The following is a 14,216-nucleotide window of genomic DNA, read 5'->3' as shown; positions in this document are numbered from 1 at the left end:
AGCTGTAAAACAACATCACAATTAAAAGTGTTCTGTGGTTAAGTTTGATGGTTTTATTATTGTTTTGTTGCTTCTGAGTGCTTCTATCAACACCACGTTGGGATGATTTACAGTTTTGAAAGGTCTGAGGACATCACACACAACCTACATGTATAGACATTCGTACACACACACACATAGTGTAGGTGGGAGGGGACACGCGGGCTTGGTCTTCATAGCCGAGAGCGGCAGTGGTGTGCAGGGGCCAACGGTGCCAGTCACTGGGACAGGAAGTCCAGGGCAGTGTCTCGCTCCTCCACCAGCTCGGCCGCTGTGGCGTCCATCTTGGCCCGGGAGAAGTCGTTGATGCTGAGACCGTGCACCACCTTCCAGGTCTGGTTCTGGAAAACGTATCACAAGTTCATCAGCTTTTGGTCAAAATGACCCACTTTAAAGTAAAACATTTTTTGCTTATGAAACATCTGCTTGGCTGTAATTGTATAAAGTATACATATAGAATAAACATACATGTGCATCTCAATAAACCAGAATAATGTAGAAAAGTATTTCAGTAGTTCAATTAAAAAAAGTGAAACACAAATTCACTGCCATTTATGGCTGTTGAATTCAAATATCCATGTTAACATGAAGGACTGGCAGTGAATGAGTTAAAACTCACTACACACAATGTGGAATACAGTGAAGCCCTGCATATTCGCAGTTTGGCATTCGCACATTCATAAATTTGGGGGTGGGGGGAACATATCCTCCGTTATTTGCTGAAAAACAAAAAAGTTTTTGTGCTTTACTTTGGTGCCATTCGGAGGCATATTGGTGCCTAGGAACTATGTTGGAGTGAATTGAGGAGCTTCATTTTGACAAAAGTTGTGCTTTTCTGTCATCTTGTGGCATTTTGGTGTCATGGAATGAGTTAATTGAGGCGTTTCATTTAGGCCATTACAAATCTGAGTAGAGAGAATATATGCCTGTGAGTTTTGTTGTATGCTCTGTATGCGTTACTGCTCCATGTCCCCAAGGATGGTGTTTTTCTTCATACAGTGGACTCCCGCATACTCTCAGTTTGGCACCTGCAGATTCACCTATTTGCAGATTTTTTTTCTTCAATTAAAAAAAAAAAAAAGCCAATTTTAATTTTCTCTTTTTTTGGAGGGAGGGAACCAATCCCGAAAATGCTTATTTGCAGTTTATCCCTACTTATTCAAGAATTGCTGGGGTTAAAAAAAAATTACTAGTGGATTTTCGCTATTCGCGGTCCCTAGCCCTCACGAAAAGCGGGGGTCCACTGAGTGTAAATAATAAAATATATACAAATAAACAGCTTGAAGCAAGCACGTTTTGTGTCTTATTTCGAAAACTGTGTGAGTGACAGTCGCTTTCCTTAAATGGATGTTCTATAACAGTCTGATTTCTTGAGCGAGTGAGAACAGCCGCTAAGAAGTACTTTTAAAAAGTGTGTTTCAATAAATTTAAGTATGTTTTAGTAAGTTTAAGCATGTGGGAGGGATAAAACCATTCATACAGCAAAAAAATAGATATGCTTTCGCTATATAGCAGGAGTCTCGAACATATGTAATAACTTTGGTTTTGTACTATATGGAATAACTTTGTTTTTGTACTGACTTTGATCTGGACGGGGAAGGAGTAGATGAGGTCTTCAGGGATGCCGTAAGAGTTTCCTCCTGCATGCACGCCCATCGACACAAACTCACCCTGAACACAAAAATAGTAACATCATTAACAAAAAGAAGAAGCGATATGGTTAGAGTTAGAAAAGCACGCTAAGACCTCCTTGGTGCCAAACCAGATGTCCCTCATGTGGTCGCAGATGGCCTTGGCGGCAGACATGGCGCTGGACAGCTTCCTGGCCTTGATGACAGCGGCGCCACGCTGCTGCACCGTCTACATCGCCACAACAACAATAACAACAACAAGGTGAGAAAACCTCTTTTTGCTTTTTTGACCTCTCTAATGCAGTGAACATTGGCAGTTATTCCACAGTTCTGGACTTAAAAACGATGTCTACACAAAATAATTCACCCCAAAATAGACTCGGTTGTAATTTTAGGCTTGTTTTCTGATGACATCTGATTTCCTATTAGATTTTGGCTGGCCCACATTTAGGTCGAAAACCTGCGTGAGCCTACCGATGTCAGTGACAGAAGACGAGCACGTTTCCTTATTGAAGTACGTGTTCTATGCCGTAATCGTCACCAATATTGAAAGTCTGGGTGTTTTTTATATATTTGTTTTTTTTTTAAGACAATGAGCAAAAATAGTGAGGTTGGATACATTTGAGTAAGCTTGCTTTGTTGAACTCATTGAAATGCTTCGTTATAGAGGGAAGGCAGGCGCGTGCATGCATTCATTTTTGCCTATATGAACGGGTTCAGTCAGCTCATTGTTGGATTGACTGCTCACCTTTGAAAAAGAGTTTGGGAAGATGATGTAACACAGGCGTTTGGCTTTGATGAAGTTCTATATATTTGATTTATTTGTATTTTTTTACAGTGGTGACATCATGTGACTGCGGCGGACTGACGGGGACGGCTGGTTGGTGCCGTGTTCGTACGATTTGAATCAATGACAGCCTAATAAATTTGTCATTTTTTTTCAGCATGTTAAATTACTGATTGAACATAATTTTGGGGTGCTGTTTTGTTGGTGTGAGTGTGCAATGGTATATAATCGCAATTTAATGTTTTATAGCGACTTGAACAAAGTCATGTTTGGAAATTCAGGCAAGTTTGTTCTTTTTTTTGTTTTTCCTGAATAGTTCTAATATTGGAGGTGGCGGATTCCGCCAGACAGCGACAATATACAAACGATGAGTAAATACTTTATACTTTATAGTATAGTACAGCTATGTCAAACATACGGCCCACAGGCCAAAAGTGGCACACTAGGGGGTATAAACCGGCCCGCAGGATGAATTTGAAAGTGAAAAAATACATAAATTGTGGTGGTGGGGACACACATTTATAGGATTCGGATGCTACAGAGTTGACCAAGTCGACAACATTAACACAATACACCAATTAATAGTTTGATAATATATGAAATGAAATACTGTTTAAAACAAAAATGTATTTTAATCCTCAAGCAACACCGCTCAGATAAAAAGAGTATCAAGTGGATATAATAAACCCAAATGCAGGCATGTCAAACTCGCAGCCCGGGGGGGCACACCCAGCCAGCCGCATCATTTTACATGGTCGGCGAAAGCAAATCATTTGCGTCAACGTCCATGATTGTTGCTAAAAATTGGTGTACCAAAATTTCACATCGTAATATGTAATAAATAACGTTAATATATTGCAAGCATTTCTTTTTTGCTCTCAAACCCCCTTTTACATTTTACATCAACTTGAACATTAGTTGAACTAAATATTATCCTTGACTTTTAATCAAGTTATCCATCATTTTGTTGTGTATATATAATACCACGGTCAGGCGATGAAACCTTTATATGGTTTCACATACAAACAAACAACCACTCGCACTCACATACACACCTACGGGCAATTTAAGAGTCTTCAATTAACCTAGCCTGCATGTTTTTGGGATGTGGGAGGAAACCGGAGTGCCCGGAGAAAAACCCACGCAGGCACGGGGAGAACATGCAAACTCCACACAGGCGGGGCCGGGGATTGAACCCGGGTCCTCAGAACTGTGAGGCTGACGCTCTAACCAGTCGTCCACCGTGCCGCCAGTAAAATTCCATTTTAGATTAAATGTGAGATTTAAGCAGTGTCATAGTTTAAATGTTGAATTTCAGCATAGTGTCAATTTAAGGCCTTGAAAAGGCATACAGTATTTAAGGCGAACCTGTCATTTCAAGTCTTTTGAATGTCATATTTAATGACAATGTGTAAAACCTTGGAAAGTCAAATTTTAAAAAAAATATAATTTGAAAACTTTAAATGGAAGATTTAAGCATGGAGTGTCATTGTTAAGACCGTTAAATCTCAGATATAGTAATAAATTGCCATTCTTCTTTAAATGTCAGATTTAAAAATAGTGTCATTCAATATGGACAAATTTCATATTTCAGGGTAAAACGCTATTTTCAAATATAAATAAAACGTCATATTTCAGGATTACGTGTCATTTTTAAGATCTTTAAAGGAAAGGCAACATCTGGCATGACTTGGCCGATCCTTGGCAATTCAGTTTTCTTTTTTCTTTTTGTGAAGGCGTAGCTCACCGAAATGAAGGCTCCCCTGAGCCAGGCATCATCCTTGACGCAGTCGTAAGCAGTTGCCTCGGTGCCATGCACGTTGACCTTGGCGTGGTGAACGTCCGGGTACTGCGTGGAGGAGTGGTTCCCCCAGATAATGACATTCTTTACCTTGTCCGAGGACACACCGCAGCGCAGCGCCACCTGCAGGAGGAGGAGCCACACCACCGTGAATACGCTTCTTCTCAGACAGTTTGGATGTTAGCCTTAGCGCACCTGCGAGGAGGCGCGGTTGTGGTCTAGCCGCGTCAGGCAGGAAAAGTTCTCCTTGGGGATGGACGGAGCCGACTTGGAGGCGATGAGGCAATTGGTGTTGGCCGGGTTGCCCACCACCAGAACCTTAACACAGAAACAACATGATGAGGGTCCGAGCACTGGGTAGTCGTCATTATTCTTCCGACAAATGAATGGCTTTTTCGGGGGCCTCAAAATGCCCCAAATCATCACCGATACTTGAAAATGTGTGCATTTTGCTTCCCAAAACTCACCAGGTGGCCCCCATAAGGAAAAATGATCCCCTGACACCATTTTCACCGAGGTAGGTGGGTAGGTAAGTAAGTAAACCAATAGGTAGGTAGGTAGGTAGGTCAATAAGTAGGACTGATAGTCAGTGTTCTAATGCACATACAAAATAGAATCATATTTTATATTTAATTTTAATGTCAAGAAAAACTCCACAAAACGTAGAAAATGACCAATAAATTTATAGTAATTGTGTTGTAAGAGTGGCCACAGCTTGGTGCAAGTGAGCGAGGGTCATATCATTTGTGTGCATACCCGTGCTAAGTGGCATTAGCGTACTTAGCATCCTTTAAGGACCTTACAGCCACCGTGGAAGGAAGTGCTTCCTGAACCGCCTCACCTCTCACTCTCGCCACTCAACTACTTCATTTACGTTCATAAATAAAAGCACACACACAAGCAGTAATAATGTAGGACAAAGTATGAATATGGAGTACCACAGAGCAGGTGTGCAGGGCCTCTGCTAATGGCTGCATTTGTTAACTGCCGCTCTTGTGACAAGAGGAAAATTATACTAAAACAGCCTTTCTTAAGAGTCATGTCAGAATCAAGACGGTCCAATCAGTTCATCGAAACCGCTCATCGATCGTCAATTCTTGCCATATTTCAAACCAAACTTGTAAAGTAGTAAACATAATGAAGAGTTCTTTATTTTCACTTTGTAAACAGATAGTATTCGAGTGTAATCTCTTGTTAGTCGAATCTAAATGGTGCAAATCCAAAAACTACAAGAACATAGTCCAGACACTTTCAAAACAAGGATCAAAAGTTCAACAGTAATGTCTGCCAGCTCGTTAAGTTGGCGCCGTCTGATCTGATCTCAAAGTAAGCCCGATTACCCGAGACGAACATGGCCTAGCAATTAATTAGTCTTAGTAATTAATCTCGCTCGAGCCTATCCCATCTGACTTTAAGTAAGAGGAGGTACACACCCTGGACTGGTTGCCAGCCAATGTCAGGGCACTATGATTGTGCACAAATTGGTGGTGACTCAAATTGGAATTCAACTGGTAATTCATGCAACTTCGTAAAATTAGCCCCCACCAGCAGTTTCACCGATTGACACAAAATTGGGTGGACATTTCTACCAGAACAGCATGTATAAAAAAAAGTCTCAAGGAAACATGCCCCAAATTGAACAGAAAGTCGACCATGTTGGGACAATTCCAGGGCTCTGAAGAACTCAAGACTACGGAATTCAGCCAAATCAGAGGCAGGTATTTTAGACTGATAGACCAGACTAAGTAATAATTTTTGTTTGCCTTCTAATTTTTTTTTTTTTTATTTCTGACTACACAGGAACTTTAACTCTAGTTGCTGGCTAACTGTCATGTGACATCCACTCTGCACTTTTCACGTCTCCTCTCACCTTGACCGTCTTCTTGGCAAACTTGTCCAGGGCGGCGCCCTGAGTCTTGAAGATGGCCACATTGGCCTTGAGAAGGTCCTTCCTCTCCATGCCCTCCTTCCTGGGCATGGAGCCCACCAGGATGGCAGCGTCAATATCCTTGAAGGCCACCTCCACCTTGTCGGTGGGGATCACCTCTGGGAGGAAGAGGAGATATTGTCGACTAGTGCCACGCTAACTTCATTAGCATTGGTAGTGTGTGAGGAGGACAACATTTAGGCTGTGTTCAGAAATATAGTTTAGGAAAAAGTTCACTAAAAATCCTTATCCAGTGATTAGGGAATGAGTGACTGCTTTCAGAATCCTTCATCATTCTCAACTCCCTAATCACCATGTGCCCATGTGGCGTAACTCACTGATGTCTCAGGGAGGCTTCAATAACTGACAACTGGAGTTTTCCTGAGACATGATGGATTTTTATATGATGGATTATATAGAATAGTCATGTTTCAAATTCAAAATAGTTTTGGAACACTACTCGAGCACTGTTAATGCCGTCGTTACGGTCGCAGAATTGCATTGTACTGGATCAAAGTCAGCTGGTTGACTTTCCTAATACGTTAAACATTTAAACTAATAAATCCATGTTAATGACATTGTATCGTTTTCATTTTCCATCCATCCATCCATCCATCCATTTTCTGAGCCGCTTCTCCTCAGTAGGGTCGCGGGCGTGCTGGAGCCTATCCCAGCTGTCATCGGGCAGGAGGCGGGGTACGCCCTGAACTGGTTGCCAACCAATCGCAGTCGTTTTCATTTTACAAAATGAATTAAAACAAAAGAGCTTGATATCCCCCTATGTTGTTATCTGTTGCTCTACTTCTGTTAATGTCCCAGTGAAGTGAAAATACAGTGGTGCCGTGAGATACGAGTGACCCGACCTACGAGTTTTTCGAGATACGAGCTGTCATTCGGCTGATTTTTGTTATTTGACTTGCGAGCGCAAACTTAATCTACGATCGCATTAACGTGGCAGTAAACTCGATTCAACTCAACACGTTACTGTGCTGGTGATAAAAAATTCCCCCCCTTGAAAACCAACGGGATGGGGATCGGAGGTGGGAATGGAATTGTTCACCTTATTACTTGATGTCTTGTGGCCGTAGAAATGAAACGGGCGGCCAATTTTCACCCCTGGTCACCCACGAGCTCCGCCGCTATTTTCGCATCACAACTAATGAACTGGTCTCGTGCAAAAATCAAATAATCCCCGGAAACCAAAAATAACTTTTCTGTATCGGCACAAAGCATCGTTCGCTACTTTTCAAGATGCATTGTGGGATACATTGATGGCTCGATGTAAGAGTTAACCTATACTCACTCCGCATTCCAACATAAAATAATGGCCAACTGACTATATAGTGAATAGGGAGTGATTCCCAACACAGCCGTGGAGGGAACAACATTGACTGAAATATGACATCACTTCCAGATTGGAGGACAAACAACCATCGAGAAGCTTCTAGAAGGTTGACAGCAAATGATAACAAACGTGTTGTTATCATTATCAAAGTGGACTTCAGTTATAGTTCACGCCCCCCCACCCCCCCCCCCCCCGATCCTCACTATGATTGGCCGGCCTGCCGACAGCCAATCAGGCGGCTTCTGACGGACCCTCCCTCTCACCTGGTCAACACACTCAAATGTTTCTTCAACGACCGTGATCTTTGCCCTGATTTTCGTGACGTCCATCAAACGGCTGTTACTAAAATTAAGGCGGCACATGACAACAAGATGGCGGGTGGCTCACCCCTCAGTAGTGGGAGGGCGCAGTCCTGAAGCTCCATGACCACGCCGTCCAGCACCGGCACCATGGGCGGGATGTCCAGCAGCACCAGGATAATGGGCTGACATGCACAAAACACACACACACGCACGCACACACAAACACACCCACAAAAACATATACATGACATATTAAGGTCTTTCCAAGATAACTTGTCTCTTAAAGGAATATTTCATCTTTCAAAGTATTTACTATTCATTTATATAATAACTCCACTGTGTGTGTGATAAATACTTCTAGGCACTGAAATAATGTTATACCAATTAGATACTGTACGCATGTATGGTACAATCAATATTACGCATATCAATATGCATACCAAATACTGTTTATATTATCCATATGTATACCTCACTTTGCACTCATTGTTCAAATACAGTATAACTGTAGAAAGTGACTAAAGTGAACCCCGCTATTTGTGGGGGACCAGGACGGAGCCCTGGAGAGCAAAAATCAGCGAGTAATTGATGTCGGCCCAAAAAATGATGGACGGTGGTAAAGCACAACCTTTGTCAAAATGAAACTCCTCGACTCACTGGCCTATATCACATATTGACATGCAACATCTTAAGTCTTATGATTTTTTTCTTTAGAATTTGGGCTGCAACTGACATTTATTTTAATAATCGATTAAACCGTTCAATATTTGTTGATTAATCAATTAATCCGATTTTTATTTTTATTTCCATCCCTTTCTTCAAAAACAGTACATTATTTCAATTTGACAGTGCAGAAAATGCACAAACATCAATTGATTAAGATTGAGTTACTGGTTTGGTTTGTAAAATCCGTCAGAAAATGGGCAAAAATCTTGATAATTGATTTCCAACGTAAAAGCTTGCAAATGTGTTAGTTTGCAAATGTCTTATTTTGATAGAACACAAACACAATCGGAATGCTTTCATGCAGGGACTACAGAAATCAGAGAATATTTCCTGTGGAGAGGTTGAAATTCCAAGGATTTTAAGCTAAACGCGGTCTCTAAATGATGAAGGGAGTTATTTTTTTTTTTTTTTGGAAGTTTTCATTGAACGTTAAAAGACATGCTGCTGAACATGCAAACTCCGCACAGGCGGGGACGGGGATTGAACCCCGGTCCTCAGAACTGTGAGGCAGACGCTCAAACCAGTCGTCCACCGTGCCGCCTAAATGATGAATTGGTTATCAAAATAGTTGTCGATTAATCGTTGCACCAACTTAGTTTAGATTTAAATTTCTTTTAATTCCTCCGCAAAGCTACTCTTTGTATTGTGTTTTTGCTTTGTTACTTGTTTCTAGATTATAATACATTACACATATGAGTGTTTATGTGTAAATATTGCTCCGGTGTTAATTTAATTTCCCTCACAGGGTGAAGGAAATTGCCACCGGTCTGTCTGTCTATGTATCAATCTATCAATAACATTACCATAGCAACCCCGGGCCGCAACCTCACCTGCTCCTTCCCGAAGACGTCACCCTTAGCGATGCTGTAGAGCAGCGAGTAGGCGATCTGGCCAGCCGCGCCGGTCACCACAACTCGAATGGGATCGGCCTGTGGGCAAGCAAACACGAACACTTCTCATCCATCATTCGTACCTCAGCCACCCCCACAATTAAAAAGTACCAGGGAGACGGTGGGCGGGGGAGGGGTATCTTTGCCTGACAGATTGTGTCAGTTGGTGTAACTTTGTATGCAAATGATATAGCCTAAATTTAGAAATAAGGTGCCATGTCTCATCCCTGTGTACTTAAGTCTATTAAGAACCACACGAAATAAGATGACTGCACGTTTGCACGACGAGGCATCCATTTGTGATTGCCATTTCACTTTGGACAAACTTAATTCATGGCCATCTTTCAATCGGCTTTGATTAACAGTTGGTGTAACTTTATATTCAAATAACAAAGACTTCATTTAGTGATGGGATGCCGTGTCTCCTCCATGTGCACTGAAGTCCATTAAGAAACATGCGACGTAAAATGACTTTGCACGTTTACATGCAGACGCACACATCTCTGATCAAAATTCCACTTGAGACGAACTTACTTCATGCCCATCTTTCATTCGGCTTCGGTTAACAGTTGTTGTAACTTTATATTCAAATGATGAAAACTAAAATTGGAATACGAGATGCCAAGTCTTCCTGTGCATTGTACACGGAAGTCCATTAAGAACCACGCTAAGTATGATGACTTTGCACGTTTTGCACGACGAGACACACATCTCTGGTTAAAATTTGACTCGAAACAAACTTAACTCGTGTCCATCTTTCATTCGGCTTTACTTAACAGTTACATTTTAAACATTAGACTGCCGCGTCCAACCTGCAATGAACGACAAATCAAGTGGTTAAGGGCAAAAATGCGTCACACGTTATGAAATGATTAGTTGCACTATGAAGTCCTTTCCTTAGATTATGTTCACATTGCATCTGAAGAGAGATTTGTTCGTAGGGTTTCCTCCAATCACCCTATTTGAAAGAAGTTTTTCTTTCTCGCTGTTCGCGTGACAGACGGTTGATGACGTCACACCCATTCCAAAAATTAAATAAAAGTTCAATAAACGCATGTTTTGCCGTGCAGCAGCAGCATCCCGTCACGCTATTGCGTCAGACAGATTGATCAAGATGGACGATCGACGAATGAAATAAATGTCATTCAGTCACATTCAACTCAGATATGGAGCTGGCGGCCATTGTTTGGAGCGTTTTAAATCTCGCCCAAGAAAAGCTAAAAGACGACATTAGTCGTGATTTTTGTGTGTTAAAAGAAAGTTGACATTTTCTTCTTACCATCTTAGACAAGGTCGAGAGGACGAGCGAGGACGAGCGACGAGAGGATCGAGGAGGACTCGACCGTGAGGAGGTTTGGTTTGAGGGTCACCTCTGCCGGCTGACGACGCCTCCTTCCTCGCGCACGGTATCTGGGACTAGTAGTCCTTTAGGCGAGTCAACGCCTGCCAGCCTCGACGTAAGCGAATCAATTTCCCATGATGCATCGCGACACCCACCGCGCTCAACATGGCTCGTGACGAAGAAGTCTTTTTGCATTTAAATTCTTATACTCTTAAATGTACATTAAGTACCTATATTGTGTAGTTATAAAATATATTAATAAAATATTAACAATAAAACGAATGATTTAATCAAAATGTAAAACTTCGAATACAAACGGCTTCATGTGTATTCATTCCGTTGTCTTACCCAATAATTGATAGTGTCATTTAATAGTAGCATGATTCATGATTTTTTTTTTTTTACACTTTAATAGGTATTGTCGCAAATATTAGGACTGCAAGATGGAAGGTAGGTAGGTCGGTCGGTCGGTAGGTCGGTAGGTAGGTAAACCAATACGTAGCTAGGTAAGTAGGTAGGTAGATGCATAAGTAGGTAGGATAAGTAGGTATTGGATAGGTTGTGAGGTAGGTAGGCAGAAAAATCAATAAGTACCTAGCTAGGTCAATATGTAGGACAGATAGACAAAGTGTTGTAATGCGTACAATTTATTTTAGAGTTAATTTTATTGTAAGTTTTAGGTATAAGAAAAACTCAACAACGCGGCACGGTGAGCGACTGGTTAGCACATCTACCTCACAGTTCGGAGGACCTGGGTTCAAATCCGGCCTCGCCTGTGTGACGTTTGCTTGTTCTCCCCGTGCCTGCGTGGGTTTTCTCCGGGTGCTCCGGTTTCCTCCCGCATCCCAAAAACATGTGTGGTGGTTTGATTGAAGACTCTAAATTGCCCGTAGGTGAGAACGTGAGTGCGAATGGTTGTTTGTTTGTATGTGTCCTGTGATTGGCTGGCGAGCAGTTCTGGGTGTACCCCGCCTCTCACCCGAAGATAGCTGGGATAGGCTCCAACACGCCCGCGACCCTATTATGTCAGAATCAAGAAGGTCCAATCAGTTTATCAGAACCACACATCAATCATCGATTCTTGCCATATTTCAAACCAAACTTGCAAAGTAGTAAACATTCTGAAGAGTTCTTTATTTTCACTTCGGAAACAGATAGTATTCAAATGTAGAATAGTCTCTAATGGTTTGTAATCTCTTGTTAGTCTCATCTAGATCGTCCAAGTCCAAAGCTACAAGAACATAGTCCAGACACTTTCAAAACAAGGATCAAAGGTTCAAGATTAATGTCTGCCACCTCATTAAGTTGGCGCCATGTGACCTGATCTCAAAGCAAGCCCGGTTACCCGAGAGGAACATGGCCTACCACACAGTCTTAATAATGAATCTAGCTAGAGCCTAGCCCATCTGACTTTAGGTAACAGAAGGTACACACCCTGGACTGGTCGCCAGCCAATGTCAAGGGCCTTGGGTTGTGCACGAATTGGTGGTGTTGGAATTCAACTGTGTGTGGAAAAGCCATCATCAAATAAGTATTTTCAGAAGACGAATCAGAACAAATCTTAGAATGTCATACTACTTACTTTATTCTGACAAGAGCTGCCAAGCTGCATTTACTTTAAAATATCCAAAATAGTTCACTATTTTTAGCCTGTGTTTATGGCTAACTCCATTTTGACTTACTGCGCATAGTTTCTGCGCATGTGTGCAGTTGTAGTTTGTTCTTGCACTCATGGATCACGGATGAGAATAGCTATAGCCCTCCACTGAGATGATGATCTCTGCAGCCCGAGGAGCTGTACGGATATTCATGGTCATACCTAAAGCAGGTAAGGATCCGTCGGTGGAGGGGGACAGAGACGGCTCAAGAGCGTCACAGTACCCCTCCTGGACCCCCTGCAGTTTGCCTACCGAGCAACATGGGACTGCACTTCATCCTACGCGAGGATCCTGTTCATGGACTTCAGCTCTGCATGCGTTCAACACCATCATCTCCGAACGCCTCTCCTCCAAGCTTCTCCAGCTCAGCGTCTCGCCTGCCATCTGCCAATGGATTTATAGCTTCTTGACGGGCAGGCCACAGCAGGTGAGGCTGGAGGACACCACCTCATCCACACGCACCATGAGCACCGGGGCGCCCCAAGGATGACTGCACCTCAACGCACCCGGCTGTCAAACCCTGAAGTTGGGTATACTTCCTGCGGCTTCTACAGCCTGCCACAGGAGCTGTTGAGGCAATTCTGCACAGCAGTCATCGAATCAGTCCTGTGTTCATCCGTCACAGTCTGCTTTGGTGCTGCCACAAAAAAGGACAAACTTCGACTGCAACGGGCAATTAGGACTGTCAGTACCCACCTACCCTCCCTTGAGGTCTTGCACGCTGCCAGAACTAAGACAAGAGCATGCAACATCCTGGTCCGCAATAGGTGAGCCGTGATGTAGTGAGGGAACACTGTACACAAAGAACTGACTCGTCGCCGGTCATTGTAAGGGCATAGGCTAACATCGGACTGGTCACCAGTCACTGTCAGACCACATAGAGAATATTATGTGATTATTATTATCGTATTATTATTATTATCATTATCATTGTTATTACGATGATAATTTTGGCAAAGATAATGATAATTATTATTATTGTCATTATTATTACAGTCCAGCACTGTATTGTAAACCATGGATGAAATATAGTTTTATTTCAATAAAAATACTCCGTATCCGAGTTTTATTTTGAAGGCAACAGCCGGATGTGTTAAAAAAAATTTGACCAACGTGTCAGCAGGTGCGCGCGAGTACCACGTGACAAAGGAGCAGGAAGTCTAGTTTGGGTAAGTTCACCTTGTGACGTCACGGAGAGAGCTCGAACGTCCGTTATGTGACGGGAGTTTGTTCACGAACCTTTAAACCGAAACAGGAAGCCCCAGTGTGCAAGGTCCGCAAACGCAGCACCAACGTAGTGTTGCGTTCATGGACCGTTGGACTCACCTGCGAGGAAAATGCTCGCGCCACCAAATACATGGAGGTCAGCAGCGTCAACATGATTCTTCAGTCACTTCCGCTTAGCTCAAAATGATAACGGCAATGATGATGATGATGATGATGATGATGGCCGCGCGTCCTTCCCGTCACGAAGGAAGACAGATTGACAGAGAGAGTGAGAAAGAGAGACAGAGAGAGAGATGCGCATGCGCTGACTGATCCCGAAAAGTGATGCTACACGCACACGCACACCCCACACACACACACACACGCACACGCTGACGCACAATTAGCGTCTAGTCTCTTAATGAGATTTAAAGAACAAAAATAGATCCTACTAAACCGTTGTTGTGTCAATCAATTACTGTGTGTGAGTCGTCTCTAATTTTGTATCAATGTGATAACAACCACAGCAGTGATGTACCAACTTTTTCTACTGAGTTCCTAG

The 14,216-nt window shown here is 42.6% G+C and overlaps 1 protein-coding gene and 1 long non-coding RNA gene across 3 annotated transcripts; one reads left to right on the top strand and one right to left on the bottom strand.

The window, feature by feature from the left end:
• Positions 1 to 38: 38 nt before the first annotated feature.
• Positions 39 to 13,918, bottom strand: LOC133476595 (malate dehydrogenase, cytoplasmic-like). 2 transcript variants are annotated; one of them, XM_061770195.1, is made up of 9 exons: positions 13,775 to 13,918; positions 9,389 to 9,487; positions 7,918 to 8,014; positions 6,129 to 6,304; positions 4,454 to 4,576; positions 4,205 to 4,381; positions 1,786 to 1,899; positions 1,621 to 1,710; positions 39 to 380 (listed from the first exon to the last, which is right to left on the bottom strand). In XM_061770195.1, exons 1-9 carry the CDS (start codon positions 13,826 to 13,828, stop codon positions 258 to 260), a joined length of 1,053 nt encoding a protein of 350 aa, XP_061626179.1. In that variant the 5' UTR covers positions 13,829 to 13,918; the 3' UTR covers positions 39 to 257. The 2 variants fall into 2 exon arrangements, with proteins under 2 accessions (XP_061626179.1, XP_061626180.1); XM_061770196.1 differs by lacking the exon at positions 13,775 to 13,918 and adding an exon at positions 10,728 to 10,884.
• LOC133476596 (uncharacterized) lies at positions 1,802 to 2,638 on the top strand. Its single transcript, XR_009788093.1, has 3 exons — positions 1,802 to 1,932; positions 2,100 to 2,184; positions 2,509 to 2,638. It is a non-coding gene; the product is annotated as an uncharacterized LOC133476596 (long non-coding RNA).
• Positions 13,919 to 14,216: the final 298 nt, after the last annotated feature.

Source organism: Phyllopteryx taeniolatus, chromosome 4, assembly GCF_024500385.1.
Source record: "Phyllopteryx taeniolatus isolate TA_2022b chromosome 4, UOR_Ptae_1.2, whole genome shotgun sequence".
Lineage (NCBI taxonomy): Eukaryota > Metazoa > Chordata > Actinopteri > Syngnathiformes > Syngnathidae > Phyllopteryx > Phyllopteryx taeniolatus.
This window is presented reverse-complemented; position numbering and strand designations above follow the sequence as displayed.